The sequence below is a fragment of the Molothrus ater genome, chromosome 22, assembly GCF_012460135.2.
Source record: "Molothrus ater isolate BHLD 08-10-18 breed brown headed cowbird chromosome 22, BPBGC_Mater_1.1, whole genome shotgun sequence".
Taxonomy (NCBI): domain Eukaryota; kingdom Metazoa; phylum Chordata; class Aves; order Passeriformes; family Icteridae; genus Molothrus; species Molothrus ater.
Genome location: NC_050499.2, coordinates 6602615 through 6630517, shown reverse-complemented (window position 1 = coordinate 6630517; position 27903 = coordinate 6602615). Strand labels below are relative to the sequence as shown.

General features: G+C 52.8%; 1 protein-coding gene across 2 annotated transcripts; it reads right to left on the bottom strand.

Moving 5' to 3' along the window:
- LOC118700393 (dixin-like) lies at positions 1-27903 on the bottom strand. 2 transcript variants are annotated; one of them, XM_036404849.2, is made up of 20 exons: positions 27638-27903; positions 17898-18027; positions 16517-16642; positions 15069-15300; positions 13624-13731; positions 8698-8810; positions 8250-8398; positions 7215-7304; positions 7064-7117; positions 6453-6503; positions 5426-5530; positions 4941-4994; positions 4342-4434; positions 4193-4264; positions 3623-3709; positions 3339-3500; positions 3168-3234; positions 2450-2558; positions 2154-2262; positions 1-1317 (listed from the first exon to the last, which is right to left on the bottom strand). In XM_036404849.2, the coding sequence occupies exons 1-20, from the start codon at positions 27695-27697 to the stop codon at positions 1237-1239; spliced, it is 2052 nt and encodes a 683-aa protein (XP_036260742.1). In that variant the 5' UTR covers positions 27698-27903; the 3' UTR covers positions 1-1236. The 2 variants fall into 2 exon arrangements, with proteins under 2 accessions (XP_036260742.1, XP_036260743.1); XM_036404850.2 differs by lacking the exons at positions 13624-13731; positions 15069-15300; positions 16517-16642; positions 17898-18027; positions 27638-27903 and adding an exon at positions 10849-12228.

The following is a 27903-nucleotide window of genomic DNA, read 5'->3' as shown; positions in this document are numbered from 1 at the left end:
AAAGGAGTAAAACACAGTATAATGCGTGCAGAAATATACAGAGAGCACTTGCACTAGTATAAAAATATCCACAGTCCTCAGACAAATGTGAATCGGTACAAAATAATTTCAAGAACAGGTTTACAAAAGGACATGTTAATATAAAACAGTAAAACCAGGTTGCCCCCTTTTCCAGCCTCATGCACAGCACACACAGACAGTCCCACAGGAGCTGGGAAGGAGCAGAGCCCATTTGACCTCCCAAGCCCACGGGCAACGTAGAGAAAAAAAACACAAACCAAAGGGAAAAACCCACCCTTGGGGGACTGTAGGGCTTCTTCTTTCCCCAGCAGTTCTTTCCTGATCCTTCAGGACTCAGCATAGCAAGGAACTGGTGTGGGTAAGTGCTTGGTGGCCCTGGCGGTGGGGACAGCAGCAGGGGATGCTTGTGCACAGGGGGTGACAGCAGAGAGGGCAGGAGCACAGGGACAGAGGCTCAGCAAGGACAGGGGGTGCAAAGACCTCAGGGAGCAGCTGATGGCAGCTCCCCCACCCGTGAAATCCTTCAGCAAACAAACAAGCACCAAGATCCCAGAGTCCCCACAGCTGCAGAGCAAACCCCGAGAGCCTCGGAAATGGGAACAGCTTTGGGAAGTGGGGAAGGCAGGGCTGGAAGGAGGGAGCCTGAGTTTGGGAGAAAGGTTGGTTTGTTCAGCTTTGTTTCAGACCATGCATCAACCCTCCAGAGGACTCTTCCCTCACCCAGAACAGGTCTGGTCAGCCTGCAGTGTCCACAGAGTCACTCTGCTCCTGCAGGACAACAGCTGGTCCAGCTTCAGCTCCCACAATCCAGCAACCTCTTCTCCATGAAGGCAAGGCTTCACATTTTCACCATCAGTGCAGTTTTCTGTGACACCAGCACAGGAGATGCCCAGCTGAGCCCGCAGCACACGCTGCAGGGATGGAGGAGAAGGGGGCAAAGCATCCTTAAGGCCTCCAGGGTTTTGCTGGCAGGGCTGAGCCGGGTGTTTCTGTTCCACAGAGCCGTCCCTGCAGCCTCAGGACAGCAGCTGCCCTCGGGCACGGGCACTCAGGTGCCAGCTGTCCATGCACACAGCCTGCACCACCCGTGGCTGGCGCAGAGGCTCTTTTTTGGCAGCTTGAATTGGCCTCCTCCCAGCACCTGGGCTCCTTGGTCACTCTCTGAGCTCTGCAGACAGTCACAGGTTTCCATAGAAACAGGGCTTGAAAGATCCATTAATTCTCCCCATGGTCTTCTTCCACCCAGGCCACGATTTTCCCCTCCCAGCCAGGAATGATGTCATCGTCATGGAACACCTACCAAAAAAAAAATTAAAAAAATAAAGTATTTCAGTCATGTCTGGGGTCTGGAGACAGGGTTCTGCAGTGTGAGTGGCATCAGGGGCATGAAGTCAAATCCTAGCTCAGATTTCCCAAAATAATCCAGGGAACACATGGCAGTGATGGCTGAGGTATGAGTCACATTTTCACAATTTAGGTAAATAACAGACCAGGCCTCATTAACCAATGAATATCAGGATTATTGTCAGCCGTTTTTTTTGACATTAAAGGTAAACTAAAGACAGGAATCACGGCTTTTCTGAGCCAGACCACGACCTCCAGCTGCTGCTGCTGCCTGTCCCCAGAGAGGGTGACCCTTTGCCCTTGCCCTAATCAATCTGTGAAGCAAGAACTGTCCCAATAACCTGAGATGAATCCAATCCACACCCCCACCAGCCTGAGCACAAACAGGGCTGCACTGCAGCACACAAAGGGAACGATGCCACACACACAGAGCTCTCTCTGAAAAACCTTCAGCGGAAAGGAAGAAATTGTACGTTTAATACAGGCTCTTCCATTGCAATGGGGTTTATAAAACCTGCAGCCCAGATTTGTGCTGTGTCCCTGGGCTGTGTCACAGGCTGGCTTTGCCCAAGGGGCTCTGCAACTCCCAGGCAGTCACAACCACATCCATGGAGTTGCTTTTGCTGAGGATGAAAATATTTTAGCACAACAGGAGCTTAACCCACGGCTGGGAAAGCAGACAGTTTTGTTTGGGGGAACATCCACTATTTCATTAGCTTAAAAGTGAGGTGACCATGGTCCCCAGGGCTGTGTGCTGACACTGATCCCAAGGCCAGTCCCACTTTTACCTCCTCCTTCACTGTGCCAAACTCTGGGTCCAGGGCTTTGAAGTGGTACCGATGGGTTCCTTCCCTATCGATGGCTGCCTTGAAATCCCTCAGAGTCACTTCCCCTAACCTGCAAGGGAAATAAATGCAAATACAAAACACAAAAACAAAGCTCAGGGACTACTGCAGATAATCTTCCCCAGCCAACAGCATGAAATCCAGTTAAAGCACAGCAAACCTGTGGTGGCTGGGAGCATGCCCAGGAAATCAGAGTGCTGGTTTTAGGGGCACAGGAGGCTTAGGAAGGCCAGGCTCACCTCTTTGGTATGCTGACCATGAAGGGGGTGAGGGAGCGGTCGGTGAAGTACAACACTTTGGTGCAGGCACTGGTGCTCATCACAGGCGTGCTCTGAGAGTGAGGCAGCTCTGCAAGGCAGCAACTCCCTGATTATCATCCCTTATCATCATTATCCCTCCCCAGCTTCCCGTTCCTGCTGGCCAGGATGGATGGTGGTGCATGGATTTTAATTTGTCCATTTGTGTTTCTCTCCCCAGGTCCTGCCTTGTTTCCTGCTTCCCCCCAAGAGCTGAAACAGAGGAACTGAACTCCACAGTTTTAAGGCTCCTTTTATGCAGAGAATACTCTGCACACACAGAAATGTGGTGTTTAAAAAGGAAATGTGGTGTTTCATTCTGTGGATATGAAAGGCAGTAAACACTGAGCAGGAAACACTCCTCTGTCCCCACTAGATGGTGCCCAGCAGCAGAAAGCTGGGATGACATCCCTTTTCCCAGTGATTGCCGTGCTTATTTGTGCTGCAGCACTGCCCAAGAGGCCCAGAGCAGCGCTGTGATGGTGGATGATTTTTTTTTTTTTTTTTCACAGAAAACCAGCCATAAACATGTGTCTCTTCCCTTTGCAGGGAGCTCTGCCCCAGGGAGGATCCCGGAGGGGGAGATTCCCAAGGGGATTCTACACCTGGGAACTGAGCAGTGGATTTGGCAGTGGAAGGGCAGGATCTGCCGGGCACTTACTGGATTTGGGAGGCCAGGAGTCTCTGCACTCGTTGGTTGCTCTGCTTGCTGGTGATTTCCCCCTCACCTGGGGCACAAAACCAGAAGAACAGAGTGTCACCTCGCAGGCAGAGCCAGGCTGGGGTGTGAGGGTGTGAGGGGCAGGAGCTGAGCGCCCAGGGGAGCCTTTACCCTCCTGTCCTGCCTCTTGTGCGTCTCCATGCGGTGCAGGCGCTCCATGAGGCTGGAGATGCCCTGCTCCAGGCTGTCGATGGTGTGGTGCTGCGGGTCGTGCCCGCTGAAGCTGTTCCTGAGGCTGCGCAGCGCGTCCCGCACCAGCTGCAGGTCACTGGTCTGCCCAAAACAGCACAGCTGACCCCAGCCCGGGGCTGCCTCCCCAGCAAGGGGAAACCTCTCGCGATGAAAGAAGAGTTCCAGGGTGTGTGGCTGGGAATGCAGCCCTCAGGGGCACTTACCCCTCGGTGGGCTGGGGGAGCTGCTCCTTTTCCTGCTGGCTGCAGAAAGCCATTGCTCTGGGCACTGTGACTGCTGAAAGCCATCACCTGGGCAGGGGAAGATGTGGGAGGGTCAGGACCTCCCCAGAAATCCACATTTATGCACATCAAAGTGAGAGGGAATGAGAGCTTTCCACATCAGGGATAAAGCTCCCATCTTCTCCCAGGTAAAGACACTCCCTAAAGCCTGCAGGGAGTTCCTGCTCACAGCACAGACCTGATTCCTCACGTAAAGGTGGAAAGACTCAAAACCAGGGTCAGCAGGAAAAGGAGGAAGTAAATTGAGCTGTGGTCTAACCACTGCCAGGGTCAGAGGTGAAGCTGGAAGCTGAGAAAGCCTCTGGCTTTCATCCCTGAGCATTCTGAGCCAAGAGGCTGAGCCAGAGTGCTCAGTGCTGGGGCCTTTCCCTGCCTTGGTCAGTGAGAAAGGGGAGCCAGACCTCTCTGGGATGAAGGGGAGGGTTTCTGGAGACAGGTCCCTGCAGGGTGCTGGGCAAACAGCAGCCCAGGTGTGGAGCAAGGCTCCCATACCTCCTCAGCTTCTCTCTTCATGCAGTGAGCCAGCAGGGCCTCCTTGTGCTCCAGCTCCCGCTCCAAATCCACCTGTGGAGGGGCAGCAGAGGGGTCAGCACCCCATGGGCCAGCCAGAGCAGCTCCCAGCCCAGCCCAGCTCTCCCTACCTGCTGGTAGCTGGCCTCAGAAAGCTGCCTGAGCATCTCATCCAGCTTGGTCTGCTGCTGCTGCAGGTGCCGCTCCTTCTGGCACAGCTCCTTCTGCAACACAGGGTGCAGGGAATCAGCAGGGCAGGAGGGAGGCTCTGTCATCTTCCCATGGCAGGGAAAGCCCTGTCGTGTGCCAGGATCAGGTGGCTCACGCAGGGTGTGCTTTGCCAGTTGTTAGAGCTGAGTGTCAGAGCTTTTTTTGGACGAGATCAATCAGGTTTTTATTGCCCAAAGTCCCCTTGGCCAAAGACCTGCTGCTGAGGTCACACAGCTGTCCCAGAGCACACAGACTCCCCAGGGATCAGAGCTCAGACAGGTCACCCACCCTCCTCTGCACAAGTGCTGGACACTCAGCAGCCACCACCAAAACCCACGACAATTAAAGATCTGCAGGAAGCTGTGGGGGGAATGCAAAGAACTTCTGATCCCCCCACCTCACTGCAAACACCCCTGGCTCCCACGGCTCCCTCCCAGGGCTGTCCAAGTGCCAGGGAAAGAACAATCCCATTGCCAGAACTGGAGATCCACCCAAACCCCCATGGAAGAGGTTCCATTACTTTGTACTCTGCCAGGAGCCGGTTTCTCTCTTCAACCTTCCTCTGGAGGTCAGCCTGCAGGAGTAACAGCCAGGTGTGAGGCAGATATTCCCAGAGAGTGAAAACCTCTGCCCCTTGTGCTAAAGGGTGACCAGAAACCTACAGAGGTCAAGGCAGCTGCTGTTTAGGGTGGCACCTTCGGACAGAGACCTGCACGGGGCAGGTGCCACCTGCTAAGCCAGGGAACGAGGAGGGACAAATGCAACAGCACTGAAAACATCAGGGAAAGCCCCTCCCTGTCCCAGCTGAAGGTCCTGGAGGACAGGAAGTGGGAGTGGAGGTCAGGAATGTCCAGCCTCAGAGCTGGCCAGCAGGCTGTGAGCAGCCTGTGCTGTGCAGAGACCTCTGGCTGCGTGCTCACTATCCCACGACCCCGAAATCTCTGCTGCAGCCACCCCTGGGGCCACCAACCCCCCAAAACAACCTCAGCAGCAGCAGTGACTCACGTTCTGGTTGTGCAGCTCCTCCTTGTCCATGTTGGCTCTCAGCAGCTCCTGCTTGAGCTGCAGGACTGCAGCATCCTGCTGGAGCAGCCTCTGCTGCAGGGCGTCCTGGGGAGAGGTGACCTCTGCAGGAGGGCAGGGGGGACAGGGACCCCTCCCTGGGGCTCAGGGGCCACAACACCCCGTGGCCACCCAGGCCTGAGCTGCTGCCAGGGGCTCTCAGCCCTCCTGCCTCTCCCTTAGCCAAAAGTGATTTCCCTGCCAACATTTTGGCCACCAGCACAGAGGGATTTCTGTGCTTCAGCCTGAATTTCCCTCTCCAGAAGTGATGAATATTGGCTGTGATGGACAGGAACAGCTCTGGAGGGCGTTGAGCCCTGCAGCTCCTGCCCCAGCCACTCATCCCGAGGGCACAGAGAGGCCAAGATCAGCCCAGGACACAGGGAGCCTTAAGGCCTGAGCGTGACCCAGTTGTGCAGTGAAATCCTCTCTGCAGAGGCCAAAGTCAGCACTAATTCTGCACCTTTCACTCACCCAGAGCTGCACCTTGCACAGCTACTGCTGTTTGCTCCCTTCTGACAGGCAGCTCTAAAAATGCCTCTGTCAGGAGGAGATCAGCAGTGTTAGCACTCCAGAGGCACAAACTGAGCTGCTTCTGGCCAGGACAGGGACACCCCAGGCTCTTTTTCCTGTGCTGGCAGGAATGAGTTCACTGGGCCAATGCTGCTGGATGTGTACTCCGAGAGAGAAGGGAATAAAAGAGCCAGCCAGCCAATTTATGCCTCTTTTTGTTTAGGAGAAACAGGGGGAAATAGAGAAAAAGGGGAATATTCGACCACAGTCTTACAGACAGAGCAGAAAACTGGAAACCCAGCTCCTTACATCTGCCTAAAAATTCAGAAATGAACCACAGGATCCCCCAATACTCCTCCTTCCACAGTCTGAGGTTCCTCAGAGGTGTGTGGTGCCTGCTGGCCCTACTCACCTAAAGCACTACTATTCATTTTTGATGAAATGCCCCTTTCCTCACCTTTATTCCCTGGAGGTTCCGAGCTTCTTGTTTGTATTTCAGCAGCTCCTTCTGCAAATGCAACACAATTTGGTTAAACAGCACCTTGTGTTGTTAACCCCTTCAGAACCAAGCAGAGCTGGTGTTTTCTCTGCAGGAGGAAGCACATCCCTCCTCTTCCCACAGATCCAAGAGCCTGAGAAATGTTAGTGAGTTACAAACATGACAAAGAGCTGAGCTCTGTTATTAAAGTAAAATAATAATAAAATAATAAAGATAATAATAAATATTAATAAATAATAAATAATAAATAGTAATAAATAATAAATATAATAATAATAATAATAAATATTAATATTAATAAATAACAAATAATAAATAAAATAATAATAAAATAATAAAGAAAATAACGATTGCCCAGTCCCCCAAATCTCTCCTTCAGGCCAACATCAAACACTTCTGCCAGCATCAGAACTGGTCCCAAGCCTCCAGAGTTGGAGCCCTCACAGAATATTCCCAGCTTTACCCATCATGTTGCCCACCCTGCTTCATCCCCACCCCGTTTTCCCCTAAAAAATCAAGTGGAACAATCTGCAAAACCTCTCTCCCCCCTCCATCTGTCACCCTCTAACCTTCAGATCTTGATTTTCTTCCACGCTCTGGTCCAGGCGGCTGCGGATGATGATCTGAATGCAAAATGTCAGCGTGGTTATTGTGCAGCAGGGGCAGGGCAGGCCAAAAGGCAGCTGCAGCAGGGAAAGGTGGGTCCAGGGCTGTGCTCACCAGCTGCTCCTCAGGGCAGGCTCCACGCTCAGAGAGTTCAAAGGACCCTTCCTGCTCATCCTCAGGTAAAGACCCATTGAGCAACAAAGCCTGGGGAGATAAAGAGGGGGGAAAAAAAAATCTCATTTTCAGAGATTTCAAAGGGAAAGAGGTGAGCTGCAGCTCTGGCCAGCAGTCACTCCTATCAACAGTCCCTAACCAGCTTCATTTCCCATTTCTGCTGATTTATTCCCCTCAAAAATGAGGGGTTTTTTGGTTTTTTTTTTTTTTTCAGGAATGAACAAGAAGATTTATCCCCTGACAAAGCTCTCCCAGGTATCTGTCAGCCCATGCTCTTCCCCACAGAAAGAACCAAACAAGGACAACTCAGATTTCCAGGGAGTGAAGTCTCAGCTTTGGCACCTTATAGGGTGTGCGTGCATCAGATCCCCAATATTTCAACCAAACTGTCACAATCTGAGGCTTCTCAATTATTGAGTAAGAGGAGGAAAATCGATGAACCAAATCCAATTTCCTGCCTGGCCACATCAGCTGCCTCTCCCCACTCCCAGGGGATGAGGGGGCAGCAGTGCCAGTCCCTCCTGTCCCTGCTCCCAGTGGGCACAAAATGCAGGGATTTTACCAGTCAACCAAGGAATTTTTTTTCTTTTTTTTTTTTTTTTGGTGACTCTTTTGTGTCCTGCCCATTGTCCCCTGGGAAAGTGCCCGCCCAGCTGCCTGTGCTCCTCGCACAATCTCTGCTTTGTTTACTGCCACATAAATATTTACAATTCAAAGCCACTGTGGTTCCCAGCACAAACAGAAAGGGATGCTCTGAGAGAGTTCAGTGCCTTCACCATATGGATCAAGGGGCTCTGTTCCCCAGACACACACCGGGCTGAGGGGCAGGGAGGGGAAGCGAGGGAAAGACCCCAGAAATGAAGAATTGTGGGGAGAATGTGCCAAATGTGAAGGTTCAGCCAAGCTCATGGACTGACTGATGCAGGGCTGGGTGACCCTGGAAGGGAGCGCTCTCTGAGAAGAGAAATCTCTCACCTGCAAACCCGAAATCATCTTTTTTGCCTCTTCCATTTCCTTTTCCAGGTGGTCCTGCTGCTCCAGGAGCTGCTCCTCCCATGAGTTCTCCAGGTAGGACCCAGAGCTCCCCGGCTGCCACTCGGGCTGGGAGTGAGCCTGGGCCTCTTCTGCAGGAGAGAGGGGCTGGGTGTGCTGCTGGCAGCCCAGCAGGGCCGAGGGCTGACAGCCCAGCTGCCCCCAGGATTCCTGCCTCATTCCTGAGGCAATCCAAGCTGTGCTACACACACTCCATTTGTAACGGCAGCGGGAGAGCTCCAAGCTCAGCACTGGGGACAGTGACAGAGGGGGAGAAGCACCTGGGGGCTTTGCAGAGCATCCCTCAGTGCCCAAGGACACCCTGGAGGCAGCACTGCAGTCCCCGGGGAGCTTTTCCAGTCCATCACACAGAACAATCCCAAGGGTTTACCTGCTCTAGGCTCTGTTTCTTCAGCCTGGAGGATCACAAGCCTCTCCTTCTCCTCCGAGGGGGCTACAGTGGATTCGCTCTTTGCGCTGTGCACAGGGCTGGGTGAAGTCAGGCTGCAGAGCAAGGCAGGAACAGCTCTTTTAGATGGTGGGGATTATGTTAATCAGCACTAATTCTGAACAAGCATTTCTCCATATTCACTTTTATCTAAGAATTATCTGCATCCCAGAGAAACCTTTAACAACCCAGCCTGAACATGTAAATTTTTGATCTCAGACTCTCACACAGGGGTAGGACCACACTGAGGAGTCATTTACTGCCAGCCTTATGCTGGACAAAAAGCCACCCTGGCTTCATCTCTGGCTCTAGAACTTTCAGATTAATCATTCCAACTTTAAATCCCAATATATTCGAGAGGCAGATTCCACTCACTCGTGTTCTTCGATTAAAACTTCTTGGAAGTGCCCACATATTTTCACAGGAGCCGTCTCAGCTGACTGGGAGGTTCAAGCAATCTTTTTCTCAGAAATTCTTCCTAAGTGCATCTCCCAGACAACATCAAAAGGTGGCTGAAGCTCACTGACCCATTCAATGTACCCCGAAAGTCGCAGGAATTAATCCTTGCAAGTGTGAGCAGGAGTTAATTTTTCATTCTCCCCCAACACAGAAACAAAGGGCAGGGAACAAAAAGAAAAACAGTGTGGAAATAATATAATAGGTTTAGAAAAATAAGAGGCTTCAGCAGCTCCCTCCCTGCATCTTCCCAGCACTGCTGCTCGTCTCCCACAGCTCCCACAGAATGGGACAAGCCCTGCAATAGAGATGGAAATGACTTGCTGCTCCTGCCTGCCCCACTCCCACGGCCAGGACAGCCTCTCCTCATTCAAATTACAGACCTGAGTCCAGATTTTTGTGGCCCAGGCTTCCCCTGAGTTAAAGTGAAAGAATAATCAATGTCCAATGGAAATGTCCCACAGGGACAGTGCCAGTCCTTTCAGGTGTGTCCATGATGCTTAAAGGGCTCCCAGCCACCTGGCTTTGCTCCAGGATTTACCTCCAGGAATTCCAAATCCATCACAGCAGTCCCTCATTAGACACACTTTTAATATCAAATTTAATATCAATTTAATATCAAACCAGCCCCTTCTCCTGCTCATTGCTGAATGGGGGCATGGCATAAAATGATGGGGTTTTTTTTGATTTTTTTAAATGCTGTTTATGGCTTGATTTGGCAGTTCTGCTGGGATTGCATTATGTAACAAGGGCCAGAAGAAAGGATGGAACTTTCGCACAACACAGATGCCAGCAGGAAGCCCAGCTGGTCTGACATGGCCAGCAGCTCCAGGAGGGATTTCACTTCTTTCTAGGAACAGATCTCAGAATTCCCTCCCTCCTGTTCCCAGCTGATGCTCTGAACCTGCCCTCACCCCGAGGCACTGCTGGCTCTCATCCATGCAGAAGCTGTCCCAGAAAAACACCACCAGGCACAGATGGGAGAGAAGGTGGTGAGACAGGGGAAGGGAAAAGGATGAGCAGGGTGAAAAACAAGCCTGGAAATAACATTCCACATCCTCTTCTCCCAGCACTGGATCCACAGCCCAAAGCCAAGAAAAGGCACCACAGGTGGGGACAGGTCCCCCCAGCACAGACAGATTTACATTTCCTGAGGCATTCCCACATGCCCAGACCCTTTCCAGGGGGTTTTCCTATTTCCAAAGGCCCCTGGGTCCAGCCAGCATTCACAACCACCTCCCAAACGCTGCACACAGTGGCAGGGCCAGAGGCAGCTGAAGCAGCAGCACAGGTCAGGTTGCTTTCTGCATCACCCAATTAATGCTGCAAACACTTGCCCAGGTTCTGTATCAGTCTGAGCCATCAGGGTACGAAACAGCCGCTGATGCAACGCCTTTAAAAGTGCAGAACAATTTCCTATTAAAGCATGCAGGAACGAGGGCTGGGAAATGAAAGCTTTCCAAGAGAGATTTATGATGCAAACTGCTCCACTTTATTCCTTTCACCACTTGGTTCCTTAACCCACATCCTGCCTCCCCTGAGCCCCAGATCCTCCAGCACAGCCCAGCTTCGGAGCAACGAGCCCCTGAATGCCCCGAATTTTAATAAACACCCATCACAATGCACACAATCGCTCACCATTTGACCTGCTTCCCTCCCATGATCCCACTTGAAGCTGTGGCCTCACAGAATCCGCAGGATCCCGGCTCTGCTCATTCCTCCTTCCCTTCTTCACTGCCCGGGGCTCAGCTCCTGCCAAACTCCGGGGGAAATTTCTGCGAGCCCGAGTGCCGAGGAGATTCCCAGCAGAAACACACGGAAACACCCCCAAAACAACCGGCTCAGGGGCTCCTCCGGCTGAGGGGCGAATCCGCAGCCCCCAGGAACGGGCTGGATTCGGGAGCCGGGGGGGAATTCTGCAGCCTGCCCGTGGCTCCCGCTGCTTTCCCTCGCAGGTTATTCGCCTCCCGCCGCTGCTGCTGCATTTTGCTCAGCTGCACCGCCGCTTGTTTTCATCACAAGGCTCCGGGCTTGCCGGGGGTGTTTCTCATCCCATCCCGCCCTCCTTGTGCCGCCGAGCATCCGAGGAGCCGCCGGGGGAGGGAAGGAGCCGCTGCCGGCGCGGGGTCCGTGCGCTGCCGGGGATGCGGGATGAGCTCAGGATGCTCTCCCCGGCTTTAGGGGGATGCGGGCTCTGCCCAGGCTGCTCTCCCAGCTTCCAGAGGGATGCGGGCTCTGCTCAGGCTGCTCTTCCAGCTTCCAGAGGGATGCGGGCTCTGCCCAGGCTGCTCTTCCAGCTTCCAGAGGGATGCGGGCTCTGCCCAGGCTGCTCTCCCCGGTTTTAGGGGGATGCGGGCTCTGCCCAGGCTGCTCTCCCCGGCTTTAGGGGGATGCGGGCTCTGCCCAGGCTGCTCTCCCCGGCTTTAGGGGGATGCGGGCTCTGCCCAGGCTGCTCTCCCAGCTTCCAGAGGGATGCGGGCTCTGCCCAGGCTGCTCTCCCCGGTTTTAGGGGGATGCGGGCTCTGCCCAGGCTGCTCTCCCAGATTCCAGAGGGATGCAGGCTCTGCTCAGGATGCTCTCCCAGCTTCCAGGGTCCCAGCTTTAGGGGGATGCGGGCTCTGCCCAAGCTGCTCTCCCAGATTCCAGAGGGATGCAGGCTCTGCTCAGGATGCTCTCCCAGCTTCCAGAGGGATGCAGGCTGTGCCCAGGCTCTCCCCAGCCCCAGGCACGGCTCCCTCTCCCTCTCCCTCTCCCTCTCCTCTCCCTCCTGCTGTCACACGGGCTGTGCAGGCACAGCTTTCTCCGAGATGCCTGGCTCAGGGGTGGGGGAGGGAATGCTGCTGGAAGGGGAGGGGAAACGGAGAGGGATGGGTGAGGGGCTCGGCAGCCTGGGAATCATCTGATTTTGGGCAGATTTTTCCATGAATCATTTCGGCAGCCTGCGCTGCCGTCCCTGGGAATTGGGAGGGCTCGGAGCGGGGAAGGGGCCGGGGATGCTGCCCCGGGACACCCCAGCCGGCTGGAGGAGGGGGTCGCTGCACTCAGTAACGTCTCTCACCAATAAAAAAAGCATCTCGTTCCTCCCAGGCTGTCCTCCGAACTGAGCTAAGCACATTCCTCCCCGCGAGGGAAGGGAACGCAGCTCGTTTTCATCGTGCAGAATTGTGCCAGCACAGACACCCCCCAGCAGCTGGAGGGGAAGAATTCTCCCAGTTTTTGATCATTTTGGAAAGGTTCTCGCTGTGTTCCGCCCTATCAGCAATGACATCACCAGAGAATCCGTGACATTGCGGGGGAAAATAAAATAGAAACGCAGGATGTGCAGAGAGATTTTGGTTTACCGCCAAAATACCAAAATATGAAGAAACAGCAGCCACCTGATGGGGCAGAAGAATGCATCAAATATTCCATCTCCCTTAAAGGGAGGGATGGGAGCAGGCAGCAGGATGTGGCACTGCTGAGGCTCCCGGTTCGAGAGCCAAGCTCCTGTGGCATTATCCATGAAATGCCGCTGCCAAGAGCAGAGTTTTACATCCCCCCTGGCAGACTGGCCTCAAAAGCACACTGCTGACATCATGTGGAGGCACTGCTCCAGCACTGCCTCCCCGGGAGCCCCACACTCCTCCAAAAGTCTATTTATAAACACACTCTCAATGACACGCAGCACAATTGGGGGATAAACACAAACTCTTGTGTTTTTCTCCTCTGCTGGGCAAAGCAACCTTAATTTTCAGGTACACGGAGAATTATTGGTGCTGTGGAGCGTAAAAATTGGCCTGAGAAACGCTGGGGAAACGTCCTGCCTGCTGAGAGGCTGTCAGTGGCAATCTGTCCTTGGCAAATGAGCTCCTCACTCCCACACCAACGGGAGGGAGGCACTCGGGGAACAGCCCAGGCAGGGGAAGGACACGGAAAATCAGAGTTTGGGGCTTTCAGTGGCAGTGGGAGGCTCTGAAGCAAAGAGCTGCAGCTCCCCACGTGCAGCCCTGCCCTGGAATCTGCTCCAGATGAGATTAACTGGAGCACAGCACCATCTCCAGAGGGAGTTCCAGTGGTTCAGTAACTCAGCTCTGGCTCTTCTGGGTCGTTTCTGGTTCTCTGGGGGAAAAGGGAGCGACTTCCCTTTACTACAGAGCTCTCCATGCTGGATCAGCTCCCTCACTGGAGTAATTTTCCTTCAAAAGCCCCTTTTTGGCTGCATTTTCTCACAGAGAGCTGCTTTATGTTGATTCCTGAGCTCTCACCCTCCAGACCAGCCAGGGATGCCTTTTTCCATCAGACCCGAGCGGATTTTGGTGAGGAGAGCAGGCACTTTAGGCCATGTCAGGCACAGGAGACGTCTTGGCAATAAGATTCCTCACCTGGCAGGGCGGCATCTTGGAGAGGAGACACCTTGGCAATAAAATTGCTCACCTGGCAGGGTGGGGCTCCAGGGGCACGTGCTGCTGCCCCTCGTACTGCTGCACCAGCGCCCGCACGCTCCAGCAGGGATTCTCAATCTCCTCATCCACGCTGCTGTTCCTGGGGGTGACAGTCACAAAATGAGGGGAGCCTCACCTGGGTGCTGCTGGAGTTCTAACCCTAACCCTTCTCTCTCCAAAAAGGAAGGGAGGAGAGCTGAGGAAAAGGGGGCAAGGGAGAGGAGACAGCCAGAAAAATGCCAATTTTCCTATCAGGGGTCCCCATATTCTTAAGGGAAAACAGGCAAACAGGCCTTGTTGTTGTAAACTCATCCCTAATTCTGGGACTAGAAAACTCCAAAAGCTCTGGGAATGCAAGGAAGCATCACAAGGACTGGCTTTCCTGAAGAACTCCAAGGTCTGCGCCAGGGAAACCTTTACCATTTCATTTTTCAATCAAAATTACCATTTCAGCCTCCTTTCCAGACTGTTTCATGGGTGCTCCCTCGAGCCAGTATCAAATGGGAAATGACCTTCAGCTGTGTAAACGAAACCCTGCACAGCCCCAGCACCTGGCTCCCAGCTAAATGTCACTGCTATTATTGTTATTGTCACCCCCACAGCACCTTTGGCATATGGGAAAATGGGATTTTTAGCATTATTCCCCGTGTGTGTGGATTTTCAGCACCCCCAGGACTCAGAAGCTGCCTGGAGCAGTGGGATGAGCAGTGGAGGAACCAGAAAGGACTTGTACAACATCCTGATGTCCTGCTCATGGTTTGTACACAGACCCCGGCTGCAATACATTTGTTTTCATTTTCTTTTGCATTTGAATCCAACCCAGGCTTGCATAAGCAGGGAAGAGCCTTCACAGAATCCCAGAATGATGAGGTTGGAAGAGACCTCTAAGATCATCGAGCCCAACCTGTGCCCTCACACCTCACCCAGACCATAGCACCCAGTGCCATGCCCAGTCTGTTTTTAAACACATCCAGAGATGGTGATTCCAGCACCTCCCTGGGAAGAGCATTCCAGTGCTTTATTGTTCTTTTGGAGAAAAATTTTCTGAAAAATCCTTTCCTTAGGATTTTTTTCCTCCTAAGAAGCTGAGAGGCCTCAGGAACAAAATGCAAACAATGGTTATCTGCTGCTGTGGAATGCAACAGGTGCCTCTGGGATTGGGCTCATGTGGTTGTTTCTAATTAATGGCCAATCACAGCCCAGCTGGCTCGGACAGAGAGTTGGAGCCACAAACCTTTGTTATCATTCTTTCTTTTGCTATTCTTAGCCAGCCTTCTGATGAAATCCTTTCTTCTATTCTTTTAGTATAGTTTTAATATAATATATATCATAAAATAATAAATCAAGCCTTCTGAACCATGGAGTCAGGTCCTGGTCTGTCCCCTCACCCTGGGACCCCTGTGAACAGGGAGCAATGAGGTCACCTCTGAGCCTCACCTGTGCCTGTGGCGGAGCAGGTCCCGGCCGGAGTGCTGGACATCCTGCCGGACATCGGCCAGCGCGGCCGCTGCCCCCTGTGCCACCGCGGCGGCCGAGCGCGGCCGGAGCCGGCCCGGGGGCGCTGCCCAGCCCCTGCCCCCCGAGCCGGCCCTGCCAGAGCCCGGCTTGAAGTGAGCAGCCAAGGCCAGGATCAGCCTCATGGTGGATTTCAAGTTGCCCTCGACGATATCTGCAAAATGCAAATGGTTGGGTGGGTGGTTAACGGGGGTGCTGGCAGAGCTGTGGGTGCTGCAGGAGAAATGGAGATAGGGAAAGGCAGCAAGGGCAGCTCAGGATGGGAGGAGGGAGCAGAACAGGAGTCCTGAGCTGGGCACGGCTGACCCCAGAGCTTTGTGTTTCATCTGTGGCACTGGAGCTGACCCCAGAGCTTTGCATGGCATCTGTGACATAAATAGGGTTCATTCTCACAATCTGCACTGGAGCTGACCCCAGAGCTTTGCATTTCATCTGCATTGGGGCTGACCCCAGAGCTTTGCATTGCATCTGTGACATAAATAGGGTTCATTTCTCACAATCTGCATTGGAGCTGACCCCAGAGCTTTGCATTTCATCTGCACTGGAGCCACACCAGTGCTCTCATCTCCTCACTTTGGGGGCCACAGCTCAGCCCTGGTGGTGCAGGGCACTGCAAAGTGCTGCCACCTCCACAGCACAGCCCTGAGCCTCCCTTCATGGCCATTTCCAGCAGTTAATTACTGGACACATAATTACTGAGTGCTCACTCAGGGGCAGAGCAGTTACTGAGGATTGCCACTGACTTTATTGGCAGAGAATTCTCTTTTTTAAAACACTAAAGGCAGAACAGCGATGCATTTCTCCAGTGGTGCCATCAGCTGTTTGCAGCACCCTGCGAATGTAAATGTAAATTAATGACATTCAGTGAGATCACACAAGTGTTTTCCAGCACACTGATGTCATGGCAAAGATCAGCCACTCTCCCAGACCAAGATTTCCCAAAACAATTTAGTCAGAGCTGCTCAAAGTCCTGACTAAACCACGCCACAGACATGTGATTGTGCCTTGTGTCTCCTCTCTGTTTCCAGCCCATGGCTTCCAGTGAACCACAAATATTTTTTTCCATGTCTCCTTTCACTCTAGCAGGTTTATGTGTCCTTTCGGTGAAAGATTCCAAGCCTGTATTTTTCATTACACCACTGCCTGGCCTTCTCAGTGCTCAGTAGCAAGAAAAAAAGTTGTTGTTTTTTTTTTTTTTTCTCTGCATTCCCTATCTTTTAACCCAAAAACTTCACTAAACCAGAGGGGGCAAAAACCCCCAACTGCCCCACAAACTGACACATGAATTTACTCATAAATGACCTGTTTGATAGAAAACAAAGCCAAAACCAGGATTTCAGCAGCTGAAATCCCCTCCCAGGGCCACACACCTTTAGCTGACGTCTGGTGCATGCGGATCTTTCTGGATGCCACGAACTGCAAGACTCTGTCCACATTTTCCCTCATCTCCTGCTGGCTGCTGGGGTTGGGCTCGATGCCACTCAGCTTCTCACCAGCTGAAGGGAGAGAAAAAAGCTTTATCAGAGGAGGGCTGAAGCTCTGGGCATTATCAGAGGAGAGCTGGAGCTCTGGGCACTGCCAGAGGCACTGCTGGCACTGCTCTGGTCTCGTGGCTGGGTCCTGCATGGGGCTCCTGGTGCTGCTCAACAGGAACCAGCACAGGAGTGACTGGACTGCTCAGCAAGAACCAGCACCAGGACTAACTGGTCCAGTTTAACAGGAACCAGCACCAGGACTAACTGTCCAGCTTAACACCAGCACCAGGACTGACTGGTCCAGTTTAACAGGAACCAGCACCAGGAGTGACTGGAACTGCTCAGCAAGAACCAGCACCAGGATTGACTGGTCCAGTTTAACAGGAACCAGCACCAGGAGTGACTGGAACTGCTCAGCAAGAACCAGCACCGGGACTAACTGGTCCAGTTTAACAGGAACCAGCACCAGGAGTAACTGTCCAGCTTAACACCAGCACTAGGATTGATTGGAGCTGCTTAACAGGAACCAGCACCAGGATTGACTGGTCCAGTTTAACAGGAACCAGCACCAGGATTGACTGGTCCAGTTTAACAGGAACCAGCACCAGGAGTGACTGGCCCAGTTTAACAGGAACCAGCACCAGGAGTGACTGGCCCAGTTTAACAGGAACCAGCACCAGGAGTGGCTGGTCCAGCTTAGCAAGAACCAGCAGCAGGAGTGGCTGGGTTTGGGGCTGTGTTGGGATGATGGCAGGGTTTGGGGGCTGGATTCTGGCAGGATTTGTGGCCCCCTGAGGCACCCACGCTGGAGCTGCCTCTTCCCAAAGGACTGAGCTCCATGGAAGGGGCTCAGCTGGTGCCAAAGCGGGACAGCCCCACCAGGGAGGAGTTTGGAGAGCTGTCCCCCACTGGGGCAGGGGCTGAGTGGGAGCAGGAAGGAGCAGTGAGCACAATGAACTCACTGCAGCCCCATTCCCTGTCCCCCTGCCCAATGCCATCAGCAAACAGGTCACTCTTCCCAGAAACCACCCCCAACTCCATGCCAGCCCCGTGGAGCTCCCAGTGCCCCTGCCAGCCTTCCCCATCTGCTCCAACGGCCTCTGAACCATAAGGGCTGTAATGGAATTGCATTTGTGATCTGATTTGTGATTGTTTTCCTTCCCAGCCAGCTCTGCCACCCCCAGCAGCATCTGCCCGACAGATGCCAGAGCCAGGGCAGCCCTGCAGGCCAGAGCCAGAGCTGAGGGGATAAACAGGGCCAGATGGCAGCACTGACCTACAATCTCGATGAGCAGGGCAAGGGTGACCCCATCCCGCAGGTCCTGCCTCAGGTCCTGCACTGGCCTCACCCCTGGCTTCTTCTTCAGCTGGGAATTCACCCAGGCCACATAGGCCTGCAGCTGTTGCTGAAACAGAAACCAGAACGTTTGCGTTGCAGGGATTTCGCTTTTCTCTGCGATTTTCACAGATCTCAGTCCCTGCCCTGGGGAGCAGAGAGCAGAGGTGTCACCCCAGAGCCTGCCTGCCTGGGGCAGCTCAGCCTGGGAGGAGGGAGCAGGAGAGGAGTCCTGAGCTGGCACAGCTGACCCCAGAGCTCTGCATGGCATCTGTGAGATAAATGGGGTTCATTTCTCACCATCTGCATTGGAGCTGACTCCAGAGCTTTGCTTTTCATCTAAATTGGAGCTGACCCCAGAGCTTTGCATTCCACCTGCACTGGAGCCACACCAGCGCTGTCATCCCCTCACTTTGGGAGTTTGCTCACCCCCAGAGCAGGAACCCAGCGTGCAGGAGCAGGCAACCCTGAGTTATTTAACAATTTAACAATTGCCTGCTCATTTAACAACCCCAGGACAAGCAGGGGAGGATTCCTGGAGAGACAAGAGCCTCCCTCTGTAACACTCCCAGTGTGGCTCCTTTGGAACTCTTGTACAGCCCCTCCACATCCTGGGAGCTGCCTCAGCACTTCCAGTGGCCCAGTTTCTATTCCTGCATACAGGGAAGCTGCCTTGGGGCATGGGAGCCAGGAAGGGGCCTGGCCAGCAGCTCAGGAGAGATGCTGTGGGTGGGAGAGAGCAGGGGAACTCAAACTCAGAGCAGGGAAACTCAAATTTGGACCAGGGAAACTCAAACTCAGACCAGGGAAACTCAAACTCAGGTTCCCCATCACCCTGAGGACCCTGTGATCTGGCACAAATGACCCCAAGGCCATGAGCAGATCCCGGTGCCCTTTCCCTTTGCAGCCTCTCTGTAACCCTTGCAGGGCTGCTGCAGAGGCTGCAGTGGGACATGGAGGGTAAACAAACCGATCCATTGATGGGATTAGCTCCCTTTTCACTAAGCTCCCCATGATTGTGCCCATGCAGCAGGTTTTAAGCCCCCATTCCATATGATCTCAGCAGTGCTGATGCTTTTGGAGCCCATCAAAGTCACAGTCTGGTCACAGCCTGGCTCTGAATTATCCTGACAGAGGAAATCCAGCTTGGATCACCCGTGGCTGGCTCAGGAAGGTGCCTGGAGCTGTGGGAGGCAGCTCTGCTCACTCAGCACAGCCTGGGGGGCTCAAAGGGGCTGCCCTGGGGGCTCTGGCACAAAAGGGAGCAGAGATGTCAGATCTGATCCATCTTTGCTGGAGCAGACCTGGCCTGCCCTGGGGAGGGGCTCTGCAGCTTCTCCTGCTGCAGTGGCAGCAATGCCCAGCAATGCCCAGCAATGCCCAGCAATGCCCCTCTTCCCCCAGTGCTGGGGGAGATCAAACAGGAAAGCCTCATCAATATGATTGTCTGGCAAAAGATTTGGAGAATATAGAAACTATAAGCGAGATTGAAATGAAAGCAAGCTTTGAGATCCCTCAGTTACTGAACAACTGGAAAACAATGGTGTGGCTGCTGAAGGTGATCCCCTTTTGATGGAACAACACCCTCTGCTTGCAGACAGGCCCAAGGGGCAGAGCAGACCCTGCAGCTTGGCAGAAGGGGCCCAAAGAGGAGTTTATAGGGTTTAAAATGTAACACAGGATGGTGATGTAATGATTCTTATAGGCTGCATGGAAATGCTGTAGGATTTGTGTGTTGTACTAGATTGGTCAGTGAGAATTAGAATATTCAACACACAAGAAGATTTATGGTGCTGTAATGGGAACCCCGCTCTCTCTTTACCTTTTTATGCTCTTACCCTTTTACTCTCTCACCCTCTCATCCTCTCTCCCCTCTCTCCCCTCAGCCCTGCTCCAGCTGTGCCTGGCAGCTCCCAGCAGGGCCCTGCACTTGGCCCTTTGCAATAAACCCCAAGTTCCCAGCCCTGGCTGCAGAGATCTCTCATCTCCGTCCATCCCCACCGTCCTACCCTCGACACTCCTACACCCCACAAGTCTTTATTTTGTATTTTTCTAATCATTTTAGGGACTGGCACTGATTCCCCAAGGACACAGCCCCTCCCAGGCTGCAGAAAATCTGCAGTTTTTGGAGGAGTCTCTGTGGCTCTTCTACTTCTGTCTCATTTAGAGGAAAATCCCTTTCACCAAGCAGTTTGTTTTCTGTTCCTCCTCTCAGAACATTCCTCGTGCATTCACACAAAAAAAGAATTTTTGGCAAGATTTTAGTCTCTATCTCTTAAAAGCAGGAGGAGGTTGCCACTGTTATTATGAGTAAAGAATTAAAAAAGCCATCCCTAAATCCCAGAGCAGTTACATTTTAAACAATGAGCATTAAAAGGAGGCTTCTGAGGCAATGGAATTGGGATGGCACCAGGACAGAGTAATTTCACTCCCATGGCTGCTGTAATCCTGCAGACTTACACCTCGTTTACAGACTCACTTGGTTGGTTTTGGGTTTTTTCCATTGAACATCAGATTTTCCTGCAGACGTTCAGACAGTTGGACTGAAGAGGATTTCCTAAGTTTGTACCCAAAATCCTGGCAGACTGAGGGACTTCAGCAAGAGCCCTGGGTTGCTGCAGAACTCAGAAATCCAGAGAGGGAGCTGTCAGTGCTGGCAGCTGAGGGGAGCATGTGACTGAACCTCCCAAGGAAATTTATCAGAAATAAAAGTTAAGTGACCTAAAAACGGCCAAGTGCTGTGAAATGCACGAAGGGATGAAGGGACAAAGCCCCTGAGCTGCTCAGCAGAAACCCCAAGGGCAACTTTTGAAGCTGGAGAGTCCAAAATGCTTCACTTCTCCATCAGCAGGGGAATAACAAAGGACACTGTGGGCTGCACCTTCAGCCCTTCACCTTCAGCACAGCCATGAGCCCTCAGTGCTCACACTTCCACCTCTAAATCCACAGATTCAGGCTTCCAAAAAAAAAGTGAAATATTTTTTGTTTCATCCCCCCAGGATTCTGTTTGTTTCAAGCCCCAAGGCAGCTGCTTAAACACAGCCCTAAATATCATTTAAACTCTTATATTATTTCAAACCACAGCGTGGTTCGCTGCTTGGGTGGGCACCATTCCTGCCGCCCCCCTGGGAAATCCTCCAGGAATTCAACTTCCAGCACAGGCAGGACAAAGATTTGCTGGGACGGGTCCTGGCCTGGGAGCAGCAGCTCTGCCCACCCCACCAAAACCCTCCTGAGCCTGCTCTGCCCACAGAAATGCCCCAGACCCACCCCAGTGGGGATCCACCCCCGTTTGGGGCTGCAGGCATCCCAGCACCCACTCTCACACGGCTCTCAGCTCCCTTCAGCCGGCAAAATTCCGAAACAAAAAAAGGTCTGGGAACAGCCATGGCGCCCCTCGTGCTTCCCCTGCGCTTTGGTTTGAGCCCAGCCTTGGAATTTTCCGGGCTCAGGCTGCTCAGCTCCTCACCAACACTTCTTCCAAACCCAGAACTTTTCAGAGGAAAAGCAGCCTGGTGTGGGGTGTGCTCTACAGAACACACATTATTCAGGATTATGGTGGAGCTAAGCTTAATCCTGTTTACATTAACACAGCTTTGTGTTCCAAAAAAAGCCCCTTTTACCTGTACTTGCCATGGGGAAGAGCAGCAGCTGTGCCTGAAGGGAGCTGGAGCTTTTTTGGTGCTTTTGTCTTACTCTGGAACACCTTGCAGGGCAGGAGAAGGTTTTTAAAGCAAGGTCTTGGGGACTACAGGACATCCCAGCAGAGTTCCATGGGTAAATTCCAGGTTGGGATATATGAGGTTAATTTTTACCTCTCTGAGATTAAAATATTGCACTTTTTGGTGTTGGACAAAATCATTTTTCTAGCAAGGAGGGCCTGCCCTGCTCACTGCCATCTTCCAGTAGATCCTGTGACCCTGTTTCCTTCTAGAAACAGATCCCTTCTCTACATTAATTTGATGAGCTTGAATCCATCCTTACCACTGGATTTAGAGAACCATCCTGCCAGGATGAGATTTTGGGGGCTCTTTACGCTGATTGGGCTCTGTGCACTGAGCTGGAATCCATCATTCCTGTTTGATTTAGGGGATCATCCTGCTAGGATGAGATTTTTGAGGCTCTTTACACTGATTTCCCTTTGTGCACTGCTTTGATCAGCTGGAATCCATCATTAGTGTTTGAATGAAAGAACCATCCTACTAGGATGAGATTTTTGGGGCTCAATCATCCTGCTAGAATGAGATTTTTGAGGCTCTTTACACTGATTTCCCTTTGTGCACTGCTTTGATGAGCTGGAATCCATCCTTACTGTTTGATTTAGGGAACCATCCTGCTAGGATGAGGTTTTTGGGGCTCTTCACACCAATTCCCCTTTGTGGCACAGTTGTGGCCACTGCCCAAGCCCCAGGTCAGCGAGAAGAGCCCAGGATGAAAAGAATTCCCTGTTCCTCCCCTCAGAGCCCTGAGCCAAAGGTCTGCAGCAGCCCAATTGCATCAGGCTGAGGCCCTGGATGATTTCTAAGCTTTCTGACATTACCTTAATTAGATGGGGACTGTAATTTTCCACCCAGCCTTCCTCCAGTTTGCTGATTAATTTTTTGTTGTTGTTCAAGGAGGCCTTTGTGGAAGCAGAAAGGACAAACTCCCAAGCAAAGAAAATTATTCCCTCTGCTCTCAAAGGCAGCAAAAGATTTTTTGTTTCCCTCTCAAAATTGATGTTTGAACGTGATTCGGGGTTTTCAATGTATTCAGATGCATCCAACAGTGAAAACCACCCAGTTATGACCACAGTGAGGCCAGAATGACCAACAGCACCCACAGGAGTTCTCCTTCATAAAACCTGTAATAATTTAAAGCAGGTGTTGGTTTCCAGAGTGCCCAGCCCTCCAGCAGGACATGGAATTCCTGACTGCGGAGTTTTCCACCTTTTCCTCAGTTCTTTCTTTACCCATTAACAGGAGGAGCTTAAGTGTAAGCAGCAAGAACAAATTCCACCCAAACTCCCTAAATTATTTCTGCCCCTTTGATTTTCACTTCTTGTAAAGCCAAAAGCTGCCATGGCCCATCCCAGAGTCACCCAGCTTGCAGTGCAGGATGGAGTCATTCCCACCTGTGCCTAAATCCTGGCATTTCATTAATTTTGAGCTGTGAAAGGGCTTAATAATGCAAATGTAAGATCCTGAGGGAGCAGCACCTCTCACATGATGCTCAGCAGGTACCTGAGGCCCTTTTCCCACCCAGGCAGAGCTTCTGTGCCAGCTACAGGCAAAAAATAAAGGAAAAAAAAAACTGGCAAGGAGCTGAGCTCTGAGTGCAAAGAGGACCTTGGAGCACATGATTCACCCTGAGCTGTCAGTTCCAAGCAGAGCCCAAGGTCTGCCCAAGCACTGACACCTCCCCTGGTGCTCTGGGGAGGAAAAGGAGCATTGCTCCTCCTTCAGCAGCATCCCCATCCCCATCCCCATCCCCAGGCAGCTCTGAGAGGAGCCTCAGCTCCTCAGGACTCCAAAATCTGCAGGCAGGGAGGGACACCCAGAGAGCCCCCCTGGCCCAGGGCGAGAGCCCTAAAGGCACATTTAGGACGCAGAATTTTGGATTCCCCCTGCCACGACTCCCGTGTGTGTGTGCCACCCCCCTTTTTTCCTCTTTCCACCCAAAAAGCAGCTGCAATAATCTTCCTGTTCCTGGAAAAAATGGTGTGAAAAGCAGAAGTCTGGGAGTGCTCCTGTGCAAATTGCTCTGCAGAGACACCCTGCCAAGGAACAGCCTGGCTTAGCCACCAAGGCAGGGATTGATCCCAACTGCTCCACCCTAATCCTATAGAGCAGCAAAATCTTGCTGAGGAGTCCCACTGCTGGCCAGGCACAAGGGTTTGGGGCAAAACTGAAAACAGAGCAAGGCAAGGTCTGCTGGAGCACATCTGGGGGTAAATGCAGCTGTGGGGAGCCCCAGCTGTGTTTTCTGTCGGTGCTGGGGCCCTGGAGGGGTTTCAGGGCAGCCCAGGCAGGTCTGACACCCTGCAAAGGCTCCAGGGCTGCCTCAGCCCCAGCTGCGGCCGCCCCGAGGCTTTAGCAGGGTGGGGAAGGTGGGAAATGCTGCCAGGCTCACCCCAAAGCAGAGCTGGGGTGATGAAGCAGCACCTCTGGAGCTTGGGGTGTCCTGGGAGCATTCGGCGCCCCTGAGGGAGCCCTGGGGCTGAGCAGGATGAGGGAGCCAGAAGTCAAACCAGCTCTCCATGGTGAATCCTATTAATCCTATAAATAGCCCTGGGGCAGGAGAGGGTGAGTGCCAGCTCCTGGTGCTGACATCACCCAGCTGAGACCTTTTGGTGACAGCTCAGGACTTGCCCCGAGGGCAGCAGAGCCAGAAAATGACCCCAAATAGAGAAATGAACCCAAATCACACCCAGGGCGAGGAGTCACAGCTCAGGACCTTGCCCCAAAGGCAGCAGAACCAGAAAATGACCCCAAATAGAGAAATGAACCCAAATCACATCCAGGGCGAGGAGTCACAGATCAGGACCTTGCCCCGAGGGCAGCAGAGCCAGAAAATGACCCCAAATACAGAAACGAACCCAAATCACCCCCAGGGCATTGCCCAGGGTGAGGAGTCACAGCTCAGGACCTTGCCCCGAGGGGAACAGAGCCAGGGCCAGGTCACACCCCAGAGAATGATCCCAAATGGAGAAATGAACCCAAATCACCCCCAGGGCATTGCCAGGGTGAGGAGTGACAGCTCACAGGCAGGATGGCACCTCCACCCAGCCAGGGTGAAGGAGAAGGAGTGGGAAATGCAGGAATCACCCACTGGGCTGAGAACCAGGGGCAAACCCCATGGAACAGCTGGCGAGGGGCAGAACAGCCCTGCAGCACCTCTGCAGCCCAGAAATGGGGGAGATTTCCCCCTGCCTGCATTTAACCCTGCCCTGCTTGCCCAACAACCTCTGCAAGCCTCCCTGGCCTCTCTGGAATGGATTGTTTGTTCAACATAATCTCGGGGAGGGGGGGGGGAAGAAAATAGTTATTTTGGATGACTCAGTGCACACAGGCAGCCACATCACGAAGTTTGCCACAGGAAATATCCTCCAGCTCCAAAAAGAGAAGGTGAGTTGTTGTTCAGATGCAGCTCGGAGCTCACTTGTGACACATTTCTCTGTGCCCCATCTGTTCTCAAGAGCTGACAGAAGTGTCAGCACATAAATAAACTGCATTTCCCCGAGGAAAGGGAGCAGGCTGGGGCCACATGGACAGAGGCAGAGCAGATGAGCCCCCTCTCTGTGGTTCCCTTTCATTATAAACTCCTGCTTTTAGCAGCCACACATCCCCAGGGCCCCATCCAGCTGTGGGATTGGGTTATTTATCTGCCCGGGAGCCAGAGAACTCCCCACAAACAGCAGGGAAACACCTTCAAGGCAGGGCAGGCCGTTAATGAGCGGCTTTAATGCCCACGGGGGGACTTTGCCGCATCTCAACATCAAACAAAACCATCCTGCCCTCAGATGTCTGCAGGTGACAGCGTCCACCAGGGCTCTGGCTCTGAAAGGGAAGGGGGGACAGGGAAATAAAGGGGCCCGAAGTGACAATTCAGCAATTTCGGGGCGCCTGGAGCAGGACGGGGTTCCTCGCATGGCGGAGAAAGCAGCAGCGCAGAAGGACAATGCTGCTGCCTGCTCCAGCACTAATTAGGGATAATTGGGCTGCTGGGGTGCCCTCGGTCACAGGGGACGGAGAGGGAGGGGGGAAAGGAGGCAAAGGGACAAAGGAACCTCCCCGAGGCTCTCGGCTGTGCTGGGTTCGGTCAGCACCAGGCACGGGGACTCAATTCCGCGTTAATTTTAATGTAAATAGCGCCGGGCATGGGGACTCGATTCCACGTTAATTTCTGTGTAAATAAACACCCAAACAGGCAAACAGAGACGGGGCAGGACTCAGAACTGGTGATCGCAGCAAGAACGGAGTGAGAGCTCCTCGCTCATTTCCAGAGCCTTGGCAAACCCCAGGTCCTCCCCTCGCTAAACCCATTTCAGTTTTACTTTTGTTGGAGCGTGTGAGGAGGCACAGATCCCGATAATCTGGGGTTTTTTTCTGGTGGCACAGGGAAGTTTCTTCCACAGCTGAGGGTAAAACCAGCCAGGACCAGGCACTGAGCATCGCTGGGGTTCACTCCAATCACTGATGCCGTTATTAATAAATAAGTTACTAATTGTGCTGCCCCGAGCACAGGAAGTACGAGCTCGATCTAAACCCAGACCTTGGCTGGCTAAAAATGAGCCTGACACTGTGAGGAGGAGGAGGAGGAGGGGATGGAGCGATTCCAGCCCCAGGAGCCCGGGCAGGCTCAGGTTTCACCCCCAGTTTGGTTTTCCCGGATTCGAGAAGCCCAGCAGGGATGTCCAGGGTTCGTTTTTCATTTTCTGTGCATAACAGGCACAGCACGGCTGAGGAGTCACCCAACACTAAACTGAATTCAGTTCTTTAAGAAAGAATAAAAACCACCCAAAAGTGAAAGAGAAAATAGCAGCAGCTCTGGGGTTCCAGCAAATCCCCCCCGGTTTTTCTCCCTTTTCAGCTCACAGACAGCAGATCGTGCTCCAGCACGGGCTGCCCAGGCATTATAAATATCCATAAATACCCCACAAAACTCATTTTTTGCGCCCCCCAAAGAGGGAGGTCCCACTGCTGTCCCCACACAGCCGCGGGATCCCCATCTCTGCAGTTTCTTGTGAATGTCCTTATTTTATTATTCATTACTCTCCTAGCAGAATAGGCGAATAAAAACACTTTAAAAATTACATTTTCCCCACCAAGTTGCATTTCAGTCCCCTGAGGATTCAATTTACAGAAAAAGACGGGGGGAAAAACCCCAAAGCAGCTCTTTGGCTGCCTCTCCCAAGCAATGTGAGTCCATCAATCAGATTTACATCCCTCAGCAGAGGAGTCGATTTTACACAACAAACGCTGCCCCACAGTTTGTGTTATTTACCGGGACCTCACAGTTTGTACAATTCACCGGGACCCCACAGTTTGTGTTATTTACCAGGACCCCAAAGTTTGTGTTATTCCCCAGGACCCCACACACAATTTGTATTATTTACCAGGACCCCACAGTTTGTGTTATTCACTGCAACCCCATAGTTTGTATTATTTACCAGGACCCCATAGTTTGTATTATTTTCCGGGACCCCACAGTTTGTACAATTTACCAGAACCCCCCAGTTTGTGTTATTCCCCGGGACCCCACAATTTGTATTATTTACCAGGACCCCACAGTTTGTACAATTTAGCAGGACCCCACGGTTTGTGTTATTCACTGCAACCCCACAGTTTGTGTTATTCCCCAGGACCCCACGGTTTGTACAATTTACCGGGACCCCACGGTTTGTGTTATTCCCCAGGACCCCACGGTTTGTGTTATTCCCCGGGACCCCACAGTTTGTGTTATTCCCCGGAACCCCACAGTTTGTGTTATTCCCCAGGACCCCACGGTTTGTGTTATTCCCCGGGACGGCAGCAGAGCAGCGAGAAGAGCTCAAACCCCGCCTGTAAAACCGGCCGCAAACTCCCCACCAACTCCTGCTCCCCGCTGATGAACCTCGCTGTTTTCTCCCCTTTCTGCCGCACGATTCCGCACTAACCCGCTCTGCCCTCCTGCCAGGGGAGCTGGGGACGTGGCTTTACCTCGGTGAATCCCTCCTGCAGGATGTCCAGCAGATTGCCCCTGGCCAGGCAGGCGAGCATCGTCCCGGGGGGCTCAGGGGCTGCGGGGCCGCCTCTCCCTCCTCTCCCTCCTCTTCCTCCCGAGCACAAAGGCCGGGAGCTGGTGGGGCAGGGCTCTCATGGTCCCATCTGTGCAGCCCGGGCAGAGCGGAGCCGCTTTGGGCATGCTCGGAGGGAGGAGGGAGCGGAGATGTCACTCGGTTGTCACGGCAACGCCGCGGCTTTAC

Bases quoted from the DNA above. Each gene is read 5' to 3' on its own strand.
- LOC118700393 (XM_036404849.2), bottom strand. From the start codon at position 27,697: ATGCTCGCCTGCCTGGCCAGGGGCAATCTGCTGGACATCCTGCAGGAG. The intron at 4,435-4,940 runs GTAATGGAACCT...CCTGTGTTGCAG, and splicing joins GGCTCCTGGCAGAGTACAAA to AAGGAGCTGTGCCAGAAGGA. The intron at 1,318-2,153 runs GTAAAAGTGGGA...TTTTTTTGGTAG, and splicing joins TTGGCACAGTGAAGGAGGAG to GTGTTCCATGACGATGACAT.